General features: G+C 38.6%; 2 protein-coding genes across 3 annotated transcripts; one reads left to right on the forward strand and one right to left on the reverse strand.

Annotated features, from left to right (window-relative positions):
- The first annotated feature begins 1,568 nt into the window (after positions 1–1,568).
- On the forward strand, positions 1,569–5,099 carry LOC113709159 (methyl-CpG-binding domain-containing protein 7). The gene is made up of 6 exons (XM_072072665.1): positions 1,569–1,939; positions 2,325–2,651; positions 3,493–3,639; positions 3,879–4,043; positions 4,143–4,372; positions 4,818–5,099. Exons 2-6 carry the CDS (start codon positions 2,631–2,633, stop codon positions 4,819–4,821), a joined length of 567 nt encoding a protein of 188 aa, XP_071928766.1. The 5' UTR covers positions 1,569–1,939; positions 2,325–2,630; the 3' UTR covers positions 4,822–5,099.
- A 2,721-nt stretch (positions 5,100–7,820) lies between these two features.
- Positions 7,821–11,240, reverse strand: LOC113709195 (protein SOSEKI 5). 2 transcript variants are annotated; one of them, XM_027231906.2, is made up of 4 exons: positions 10,698–11,240; positions 10,512–10,581; positions 9,494–10,411; positions 7,821–8,292 (listed from the first exon to the last, which is right to left on the reverse strand). In XM_027231906.2, the coding sequence occupies exons 1-4, from the start codon at positions 10,930–10,932 to the stop codon at positions 8,097–8,099; spliced, it is 1,419 nt and encodes a 472-aa protein (XP_027087707.1). In that variant the 5' UTR covers positions 10,933–11,240; the 3' UTR covers positions 7,821–8,096. The 2 variants fall into 2 exon arrangements, with proteins under 2 accessions (XP_027087707.1, XP_027087713.1); XM_027231912.2 differs by having other exon boundaries at positions 9,494–10,396; positions 10,698–11,238.
- Between the last annotated feature and the right edge of the window lie 359 nt (positions 11,241–11,599).

The raw sequence follows: 11,599 nt of genomic DNA on the forward strand, positions 1-11,599 counted from the left end.
TATTAAAACAAGAAAGAAGAACCACGAAATTCTCGCTCTGGTCTGGCCTGCTAATGTTAAGCTCCAAGTCTCCAACTATGACAAATTAAGCTTAAATGTTACAGCTTAGTTGCATTTGGATTGCCATTTTCTACTCTTTTTATAGGAAAATGTACCGTAGCAAATTGATATGTGTAAAATAAAAGGTGATTGAAAAATATGATCACAGGAAACGTAAAAATTTTCTTCAAAAAATTTCAATCCAAACAAGACTGGAAATTTAATGATTGCTAGTCTTTTGGCTGAAGATAAGAGAGTATTTTAATTCAAATTTGAACGTCTGGCAAACCAAAATATTTCAAATAACAGGCTTTAAATTAACTAAAATTGTCGCTCTGACGCCACCTGCTAATGTTGAGTTCCAATTCTCCAACTGACGACTGACTGATTAAGCTAAAACTTTCACATGTGGAGTGCCAATTATGGATTGTTTTATTTAATTGTCTTTTGCCCAAGTTTAAACTTCCATCTTCAACATCCGGCAGAGTAAATAAGTATGCCAAATTTCAGATTCCTCAGTCAATGCACCAAATTGATAGGGACTGCTGCTAAGCGGTCCTTTCCCTACCAGACTTTATGGTAGTCGTCTTGTTCAAACTTCAAAGCTGGCTAGTCCTCTGACTTGAAAAATATCGGCACCCAAAACCCCGAAAAAAAAAAAATCATTTTCTCACATAAGTTTGAGCAGGAGGACAGAGTGTGGTTTTTGTCCGAAGGTGCACATTACACCAGCCCAGTGGGAAATCGACAAGTGTCCTTGGAAACTGTCCCTCAAAACTGTCCATCGACCGAGTGATGGTAACATGCTTGACAAACGGGGAGTCGGGCCCAGTTCACAAAGGAGTACATTTTGGAGCCCGTCAAAGAGGTCCACCCATAAGCCGCAGCCTGGATCGATTTAGGCCCAACTACAATTGAAATTCGCATGGCGTAGCGTGCGCAGCTCTTAAACACCTAACTTACGTGATGGAGGCATTAACCAGATGCATTTGAAATTCTACTTTTAATCATTCGCTTTTCTTCCTTTCCTCTTTGTAAGGTTTTTAGAGCTTCCCATTAAACTGAAAAAAAAAAAAAAAAAATTGAGTGAATTCAGCTCCAGTTGTTATCATATGCCAAAAATATACCCCTCCGGAATCCTTCCCACCTAGTAACCCAATCCAATGTTTCTTGTATTGACAGTAAAATTTGAACACACAACTTTCTTCTTTCTTCCACTTGTCTACCTTATACAACTGGGTCTATTGAAAAATCGACGGGTATTGAACCACCGTCGGACTAGATGGGTGCGTAATCTTGTTCTAGCCTATTCTAAAGGGCATGGCCCAACTGGATCTATTAAAAAATCGACGAAAACTGGACTATCATCAGATCAGACGAATGCACTATACATCTGTGTGAATTTAAACCACTTAAAATGATAAGCCACATGTAATGATAAGTGATAGTCCTTCTTTGTTTGTGTGTGTTTGTGCGCGCGCGCGCGCTCGTTGAGGAAGTGGCATGTCTTTGCCGCGTTGGCATATCTTAATTCCCTGGTGAATTGCAATTGCCGTGGCCGTGAGCATTGAAGCTGCATATCCTATTGATATTGGTAAACAAGTCTTAAGTGGCGAACACACGCATGTAGTGAAGTTAAGGCCATCTGGCAACAACAATGGGGAAAGTGAAGTCCCCACCCTCCTCGTTACCGTCAGACTCCACGGTTGTGCCACCGCCGCGGAAGGTGCTTAGGTCAAACTACATTAATGCTGATGACTACTCCAGCCGCCCGCAATTGGCGTTAATTCACCCACCAACTACAGCAGCCACCGTCACTAGTAGATATTCAAAATTTCAGCTCCCCAATGGCTGGGGTGTCCAAGAGGTCCCTCGCTCTAACACCTCCCGAGTTGACAAGGTCCCACATTGTTTTTCTTTTTGAATCTCTTGTCGTTTGAGTTTCTTAGCGTTTACATGCATTATTTCTGATTTTCTTCATCGGTCCTGTAATCTCCAATGTACTGTTCCGCTTAAACATCCAAGCCCCTAGCTTTTTCTTTTTTCTTGTTTCTTTATGGTGACGTGTTGATTTTTAGTTTTCTGCTGCATTATTAGAATCGCAATCATAGAAAGATTAAAGTAGTCACGACTCATGAGTCACGATAAGTAGTCATTAATCTATTGGTAAGTATGTATCATGTTTATTATGTAGTCATTATTGTTGGTTTGATCAATTTCTGCTGCACGATTAGTGGCAAATTGGGTATTCTGTTGCTAGTTAATTGGGTGGTGATCTGTTGCAGTACTACTATGAGCCAGGGACTGGACTGAAATTCCGATCTTTGAGAGCAGTTGAGAGATATGTCAATGGTGAAGAATATACTCCAAGACCCGGGGCTTTGACGTGGCATGACAATCACTACAAGGCAAGTTCTCAAGGTTTTCCCAACCCACCACTTATTTTCTTTTCACTTAATACACTATTTAAAGAAGTTGCATCTTTGCTCCAGCTCCAAAGTCATTTAATTTGTTTTTTTTTTCTTTTTTGTGCTCAATCATATGTGGTTTGCATGTGGTTTTTGTAATTACAGTGTTCTGAGCACAGGAAAATGATTATTTGCGGTGGAAAGGTACGGTACACTTCAATTTAGATTTTCATTGAACATAAATTCTACTTGGATGTTACACTTGACGTGGTGGAATAGGTTTAAACAAAATCCCGGCAATTTTAAATGAGGGCGCAAACTTTTTTCATTGTGGTAGTATCTGACCATGGTCTAATATCTCTCACTATTCAAAAAGTCTGTGTGTGGTTAACGCAGAGAATTTTGCTGCATTAGACATGGGAGTTTTGTTTGTGCATCTAAGTTCTGATTGCAAATGCTCCCCTTCCCTATCCTTGAGAGTAGTTATCATCTAGTATCATGTACACTCTCTGGATTTTGAACTTTATTATCGTCAAATGATTGGGTTTCGGGTTGTATTACAGAACAAATTAATAAGATTAGTTGTAGAGTGCTGTCATTTCCAACATATGTAATCCAGTTTACTTAATTTGCAAAGGCACAGTTTTGTGATTATGACGGCCAATTGAACTCATATAAGAGTAATGCCATTTTTCTTGTGGAAATGAAGGACAGAGATTCATTTTCTTTTTACCTGTTGGCTTAGCTGGGACAGAAGTGACTTATATTTTCATTCTCCTTCCATTTGTCGGTGTATCTTTCATGGTGAAAACATTGTTATAGAGGTCAACATTGTACAATATATCCACAGGTTAACAGGAAAAAGTGGAGACAGACATTTAAAGTAAATCATTATTATAGGTCTCCAAGAAGTGCTGTTGTAAGTTGTTACAAGTAGATATGCGGGAATTTAAAATGCACTACTGATGTTAGATGGACTGCAGGATGCAGATGATGAACTTTTCTTTCAGATAATAATTTTCATATTTAATTGTTTTTCCCCCAGATGATGAGACTTAATGAAGAGCCATTGAGTGGAAATCACTTACCAATTGCGGCTTCTAGAGAAACTGCGGCCATGTCACCCTATGATCTTCCAGATGGTTGGGTTGTTGAGGAGGTCCCTCGGAAAAATGACTCCCGAACGGACAAGGTTCTCCTCCTTTTTTCCATTAAGCCAAAATTCCTTTTGTTTCTGTTCTTTAGGTTTTTTTTTTTCAAGGAACAATCCAGTTTTACTCAAGAAGAATTAGGTTATGTCAGTCTTTTAGGAGTCAAAAGCTCTTGAAATATGCATGTCTTGGAAAATTTTGTAAGCTAAAGCTCATAACAAGTTAAAAAACTTCATAGTGCTGTATTACTACATATGTAATTACATTTTATATTGTGCAGTATTACTACGAACCAGGAAGTGGGCGAAAGTTTCGATCCTTCATAGGTGCTAAGAGGTACATAGCCGAACTAAAAGAAGATATTCCATTATCTGCTGCTCTTGCGGAGATTAAGGAGATGAATAGACCACTCTCCAAGGCATTTAAACTGGGCCGTCTTGTAAAGGTAAGTGCTTCTTTTATAAGCTCAAGGTCAGGCTTTAAATTTTGAGAATCTGTCATATTGCTTGAGTTAGCTGACCATTGCTTCCGTTCATGATTGAAGAACTCCATTTCACGCAAGAAACAGTGTGCTAGAAGCAAAACTCAAACTTCGTCATGTGTTAGTGTACCAGTAAAGGTAAATTGGGTTCTTGCCAGTCCTCAAGGGGACGTGTGGAACCCGTTTATCTTCAATATCAAGATTCCGGTTTCCGTAAAGCAGCAGTGGAATGAAAGATTCAGGTTAGCCTTGAATGTGGAGAATCACAGCACACCAAATAGTAGTAAACCAAGGTATTTTGCTGTGTTTAGATGCCCAATTTTTTGTAATTTATGCTACATTTATTGTCACATAAGGGTTTGGTTCACAACCTCAGCATCCGGTGAATCAATGATCTGGTCAGTAGGCATTATGTTGCTTACATTTTGTTTCTATCTTGAAAGCATGCCATCCAACTAACATGGACTAACCATTATTCTCAAAATCGAAGTACTGGTACCTCAAATCCTTGATGGTCGCACTCAATATTCGACGGTATGGTAATACCATTGTATTATGGGTTTAAAAGAACAACCCTGCAGTTTCTCATATTAGACCCATGTAAAATCTAAAGAAATGACAAATATGCATCATTCTGGGCAAATCTAATATTCGAATTTGGTGTTCATATAGTCCATCTAGCTGGGATTGCCAATTAGCAAAACGCTATTTACTTATTTGCCTGTATTTGCTTTGTAGTTGATGAAGGACGGGCTGGTGACAGTCCCCAGAAGAAGACATGATTGAGGTGATTTCATGTTGCTTGTAAGCGTCCCCGGAAAGCAGCCGTTGTATAGTTCAACTAAATGATTACTCTGTATATACCTATGAGTTCTTGTTATAAAATGTTGAAAAAAAACTAAAAAAAAAAAAAAAAAAACTTTTCTACAACGATGTTAAAATACTGGCAAGTGAAAGTGGTTTATGCTTTCTATTATCACCTGTGGAATGTAAAGATCTTTTAGGCAAGAGTCTTAAACATTTTTCATAAACAATTGAATTCTACGAATTAATTGTCTTAGGAAATATCAAATTACAATGACATTGTGAGAGGAGTAGTTAAGGTCAAAGTATTCTAAAGGAACAACAGTTTCTGAAGATATGCCTTCCACTATTTCTTAAATACAGTTATGGCTTTAAGTACAACAATTTAAAGACCTTTGTGGGGGAAAAGGTAAGTGTTGATGTTTAAGGCCCTATTTGATAATCCAGTTCAACGCTTAAATTTAATAAATTCAGATCTTAACATATTCAGATCGTTTGGTAACCAAAAATTAATTAAGTAGCGCTGAATTTCTTAGCTAAAATTTGTTCTCAAAATTAAGTGATATGCTATTCACTTATCACTGAATGTGATATGCATTCAAATATGTTAGATATAATATTTAACAATTCAATAACTTAATGGATTCAGATTTTAAATTTCAGATTTCAATTTTATTAAACGCACCCTAAGAGTAAGATTGCAGCACAAATTGTTCCACCACTGAAATGCTAAATACTAGCAAGCATAAAAGCATGTTTCATAAGAAATACTAAAGCATGCTTTACCTGTTTTTCATTTTTTGCCCCCCTTGTTATCATTGATTTTTCTTAGCCTTTTCCAATGAATTAGAATTTGGGATTTCATTATGTGAAGAAAGCTTTATTCAAGCTCTGATCATGTGACTCGACCTATATATTAAGATGACCGGCATAATTATACGTACCTGCATGATACTAGCAATTCAATACTGTAGCAAATGAATCGCATAAATAAACATAAACCACCGAATCAAGTGACATATCTCAACTACATACCCAGATAGAAAGGATTTAATTTACTATTATCAATCACATTTCCACCTTTGACTAGAGAATTTTTTTTTTAGATTAAATTGAAAAAAAAAAAAAAAAAGTTTGGAATCTTCACAGTTTTGTGCGCAGTACGGAATTCATTCGTTTCGGGTTTGGTGTAGTGCAGAACTTTAGGCGAGATGTGGAATACGGTCTCAACATAGTTTGGAACGCTACATCATAGGCCCGAAGCTATTAGATGAGCTCATTGTAGAATATTTATTGGCGGTGGCAGACAAGGGACCTATTACCCAGTTAAACTTACCTGGGCGGGCCCAAATAAAAGGAACTCAAAGCCCATTGAAATATGGTACGGCGAACGCATATGCGATCTCAAAAAGTTAAAAACCAGTATCCCAACAAGGCTAAAAAACATGCGCTTATCGGGAAAAAGTTTAGGATGAAAAACATATTAAGCTTTATCTGAAAAAAGAAAAAGCAAGGTGTTAGGAAGAAACGCCTCGAGAGAACTCAATATATAAGTCAAGAATCTAATTCTGATAAAAAAACTTAAACAATTAGATCTCGAGCCCTTACATATTAATTGTTCTTTTTGCATATTTCGAATTAACGTGGAACATAATTGTTTACTCATGAACCTAACACAAGAAAAGAAAGAAAAAACTAATATATGCTTGTAAGTCCTATCAGACTACCATAACTATACCTTAGACAAATTCAAAGAAAATGAATACATTAATATTTGCCAAAAACCAATGAGACCAAAAAGAAAGGCCGAATCCAACCCAGAAAATGCTGAGTATGACCACTGTTTTTGTAGAGAGTCAGGAATAATGCTGGTATTTACCGAAAAGTACCTTTGTTAGACTAGTAAAAATTTCTGAGGCGGGGTTCATTGGTTGAAAAGCACTTGAGTTGAGGTCCCATTTATATCAGCCCAAGACCAAGAAAGGCGGCCAGATTGAAACACATATTTAACCCCATTATGGTTTCTTTTCATGGTACAATTTATGTGTTAAGCAATGCTTGTTACTTTTTCCTGTTTGTCTTTTTAATCCTTCTCTCTCTGTCTCTCTCCTTTATTTTTTTTATTTTCTTTTACATTTTTTTTTTTTTGGTGGCTTGAGGAGAGGAGGGGGGCTTTCATGCTGAACCCTCATATGGTAATCTTTGGAACTTGGAAGGAATGAAATGAAAGAAGAGTGAACTGAATCTGAATGTCTGGAACGGCATTTGTTTCGAAAGTCAAACAATAGTACTAATAGCAATGGGTGAAAAAAAAAGAAGAACATTTTGGATAACGAGTTGCATTGACCGGTTCTAACTTTCACACCTCATTTCCTCCCCATTTTCAACAATTCGTGATTTTCCATGGTCTGAGTCTTATGATTAGAAAATTCATTGTTAATTGACGTTAACGAGTTCACCGATTGCAGTCAATGTCGAACGTCGGTTTATGAGAAGTCAAAGTCTGGACGAATTTTTTTTATTTTTTTTTTCAAAAGCTGAAAAAATAAAAAGTCAAAAGTAGGCTCACTCCCAATGCAAAAATTTAAGGTTTCGAAACTCCATTGAAACTCAGAACTCCTTCAAATTTGCCCCCGTCACCAACAACAAATATTCTTGAAGCGAAGAGGTTCTAGAAATATATTTTTATATTATTCTGTCTTTTAATTTTCAAAGTGGGTCCCTAGGTCTGATGGATCTAGGCCTCACAAGTTTTATTTTACTCTGTTCTGAAGTAAATTGATAATTTTAAAATTTGTTACGCCATTCTTTATGTTTTTTTTTTTTTTTTTTTGTGTCAAAACGCCATTCTTTATGTTAATTGCGCGAACTTGCACCACATTTACTCGGTCCCATATGCAAAAATTGACCGCGACGTGACTTGCAAGTCAACACATATGCTCGGTCTATCGACTTGTTCATTATCTCAAGCTATCACATCAATATGCTATGAAAGAATTGATGATTTGTGCAGCACGGAGTAACACATTTTTCGTTGCCTTCAATTGGTATCCACTACCAAGTTATCTAGGAGTACGAGTCAATTCTATTCTAGAACACAAATTAAAATTAAGAAATTTACAGCCTACTATGATGATTAGTGGACCAATAGGCAGAAAAAAGCTACAAATGCACAAGTTTAAAGCTCTGTTCCTGAATTCTAAGGTTGAACCACTATCCTTCTGTACCATGTTGACCACAAGAAGTGAGGGTACTAGTAGTACTGCTACCGCTGCTACTGCAAGAGAGGTCATGGCTGCTTTCCCTTCTCGCGGATAGAATAGTACCCTTTTCCTTTTGCTTCATTGGTTTGCAATTTTCTCTGCTTCCCTCCATATCTTGTACTCCTCCCAGATCCAATTTAGAGCTCCTGCAGGCCAAAGTATTATGCAGTTAAGAAGCTAGTTAACCATAGAATATCCCATGTCCTCCAACTTAATTGCAAGTAATATTTTAGCTTATGTCTGTTGTTCTCTTCTTTACCATGACAGTAGCATCAATTAGCGTCAGAAAAGCACACTGTCCGGCAAAAATTTATATGTAGTGACAATTTTTGGGGTGTTCAAGACAGCAAGGATCAACCCCCCAACCCAGAAACCCATGTGAAAAAGGATTTAGAAGCCGGAGTCCGGACCGAGTGAGGTACGAGGGACCTTTCCTTGATTGTTCTCTTTAAAAGAAGATAAGGCCATGACAATTTCCAACAATAAAATCTCCATGTGGATCCTCGCATGGTACAGAAATGGAAGCTACCCTGTTTGTTGGTATTGGTGAGGAATAAATGCAATGAGTGACAGCTACGGGCGGCAATTTGATACTATAACGAAGACCAGATCATGGAAGGAAAACGAGTTTTATTTCCAGTACAGAAATTCATTCAATTGTGAGAAAGATCAGAACAGAGCATGATTGCAAAATCAACTCGCAGGCTCATAAAGGCTCTCTCAGAGAATCCAATTCATTGACTGAGAATCTTGCAGATGCAAGCAAGAAACTTATTAATTTCAAATCTTCACATGCTAACACTTCATTCATCAGGGGAGTACTCTTTTCAGTTTCCTTGCTCAAGTGAACAAAGACACTTCTTTTGATTGGAAGTGCTAATAAAAGTTGTACCACCATCGAATATATTCCTATTTTTGATTAGTTACAAATTAAACATTAACTTAACAAACTGGCAATAATCAAAGAAAGAGAAAATGTTGGGAGACTCACCCACCACAGCCAGGTGTGCGACCCGGATCGACCAACGGATTAGTCAGGGCAAGGCCCTGGATACCGTGGCAGGCAACCAAAAAAAAAAAAAAAAAGAAAGAGAAAATGTACATGCATGTGAGCTGTGAGTGTACATAATGCAAGTCAAAATATATGTCTTCCCTAGAACCAATCAAAACTGCTAGTAAATGTGGGACACCAAAGACACAACTATGAGCCCTCTAAAACTAAAAGACAAAAACATCATACTTACAACAACAAAAAGACCAATTAATTAACAGCAATGCTGACAAACAAGTACGTCATTTGCACAAAATTCTACACGAAAATTACAAAGTAGCCCTACAACAACTCACCGATCTGCATTGAAGGAAGAAGATCTCTTCAGAGCTGGAAATTTGTCCTTCTTTGTCTCTATTAAGCTGCCACTGAAATACTCTTTTTCTTCCAACTTTACCCTCCCCCCAAACCCGGACGCCAAGCTCCCTACGCTTTCCGTCTCTGCGTCCTTCCCCACGTGATTCGATCCCCCACCACCACGTCCACGTGGCAACCTCACCTTGTAGTGAGAAATTAGAGAAAATCCATTGTCCTTTCCCTGGCCGGGCCCGCAGGCTTTAAACCCAATCGAACCGCAGGATAACAGCTGCATCAAAACCGACGACGCTTTGCTCCTCCCGCTAGGAGGATGATTACTATTGGAAGCAGGCGCCGTCGCATCCTCATCTGCCGCCCCCGACCGTAGGATTATCCTGCCGTCCGCTTTCATCAATGTCTCTAACGTTTCAGGACTCGAATCCGACGGCGGAGGTGAGATCTCGGTGATCTCATCAGAGCTGACGATCCTCTGGGACTCTTCTCTGTTTTTCTCCTCATTTTCTCCTTCGTGAACTTCTTCTATCTCTCTGATTGCTCGCCGGCGACGTCGCTTGTCGTCGGTTTGAGTAGAGGCGTCAGCTGCGGCGCGTGACGCGGACTCGCCGGTGTAAACCTTGTACTCGTGGAGGTCGAAGGAGCTCCAGGACTGGTTCCGCCTCCGCGGAGCTTTAACCGGCGGGAATTCCTCGCTGTGGACTCGCAGTGGACCCTCCGGCGGCGCCGGTAATTTCGCAGTCGAACACATTACTGTTTCATCGGATTTCGTTATAAATGCACCGTCCAGAATCTCCGATCCTTTGAGAATATACTCTTGTCCATGAGCTGGATATATAAAATCGTTCTCCGATAAATCGTGCCACACATATCCATTCTTATAACTCCTGAATTTGCAAAAGCTCAAAAAAAAAATTATATCTAAAGCAAATCAATTCATGTTATGAATTGAAAATCGTTAGATAAATTGTACAAAAATGAGATCAAAGGTCGCATGCAAACCTTTTGCAAGACCAGGAATACAATGAAGCCATTCCTTTCCCACGGAGGGAATTCAAGCGATTGATTACATCTGTACAATAAGTAAATAGTAAGATTTAGTGGGAAAAGATGATGAAGAAGAAAGCTACTGTAAATTCAATTTGGCAATTTAGTTTCTACGAATAAGAAAAAAAAAAATTTCGTAACCTTTTAGATAGAGGGCATCGGGGGAGGAAAGAGGAACCTCCATGAAATGGGGATGTTCGAGCTGGCCGTTTCGGGAGAGATAATAGATAACGGGGACTCTTCTGTCGGAGGACTTGAGCTTAGAGTTGGGCGGCTCAGTCCAGACTTTGGTCCGTTCAGGGCTGGTGTCTCTGTCTTTCCATCTCTTGTGCATTTGAAGCTCGGTCGGCCTGGCCGACCTTGACGTCCCCGCCATTGTTGGAGTGCTGGAGGATGATATGCAAGTTGAAAAGCTATAGTCGTAAGTAGTCTATATATACATCGGAAAAATTGAATTTATTTTAAAGAAGAAATGTGTTGAGATTTGAAATACTACTAGTATAGGGAGATAGATGAATATTCATCGTGGTTTTCAGGTTTAATAAAGAATGGGGTGGTGTTCGGCGGTGTGAAAACTGCAGAGTGTGGACAGAGAGATGGAGGGAGCAAAGATTCAAAATAGGATGCGGCAGACAAGAGCTACCAAACAAAACATGAAACATCATCAACCCTCGTGCTTTTACTTTTATTTTTATTTTTCCCCCTTTTTTTCTTTTTTGGTTTCAGTACTTGCTCGGACTTCTGCACTACTAGAACTATTACCAAGCGTGACTAATAGTTGTCTCCTGTCCACCGCTCTTAAAATCTTGTCCTCTTTACTTTTTAAGACTTTTATAATCCCTAGTTTCTTTTGTAACTTACTTAATCACAAGCATCATAAGAGTGTGGAATTATTTGACCAGTTTGAACTTTGATGTGAAAAGAGTCTTTTTAGCTGGATATTATAAGGATAATTTCAGTTGGATAGTAGGATCTGGCTTAGAAAGCCAGGAAAGGACAGTTTCAAACCTAAACTTCATGACAAGTTGGGATTAACTAACATT

Source organism: Coffea arabica, chromosome 1e (assembly GCF_036785885.1).
Source record: "Coffea arabica cultivar ET-39 chromosome 1e, Coffea Arabica ET-39 HiFi, whole genome shotgun sequence".
NCBI classification, from domain to species: domain Eukaryota; kingdom Viridiplantae; phylum Streptophyta; class Magnoliopsida; order Gentianales; family Rubiaceae; genus Coffea; species Coffea arabica.

What these genes read in the sequence shown, in the direction of transcription:
- LOC113709159 (XM_072072665.1), top strand. Translation starts at nt 2,631, where the DNA reads ATGATTATTTGCGGTGGAAAG. An exon ending in TGATTATTTGCGGTGGAAAG is followed by an intron (nt 2,652 to 3,492) that starts GTACGGTACACT and finishes TTTTTCCCCCAG; the next exon opens with ATGATGAGACTTAATGAAGA. An exon ending in ATGACTCCCGAACGGACAAG is followed by an intron (nt 3,640 to 3,878) that starts GTTCTCCTCCTT and finishes TATATTGTGCAG; the next exon opens with TATTACTACGAACCAGGAAG.
- LOC113709195 (XM_027231906.2), bottom strand. Translation starts at nt 10,932, where the DNA reads ATGGCGGGGACGTCAAGGTCGGCCAGGCCGACCGAGCTTCAAATGCAC. An exon ending in CGATGCCCTCTATCTAAAAG is followed by an intron (nt 10,582 to 10,697) that starts GTTACGAAATTT and finishes CTTATTGTACAG; the next exon opens with ATGTAATCAATCGCTTGAAT. An exon ending in TATTCCTGGTCTTGCAAAAG is followed by an intron (nt 10,412 to 10,511) that starts GTTTGCATGCGA and finishes TTTTTTTTTGAG; the next exon opens with CTTTTGCAAATTCAGGAGTT.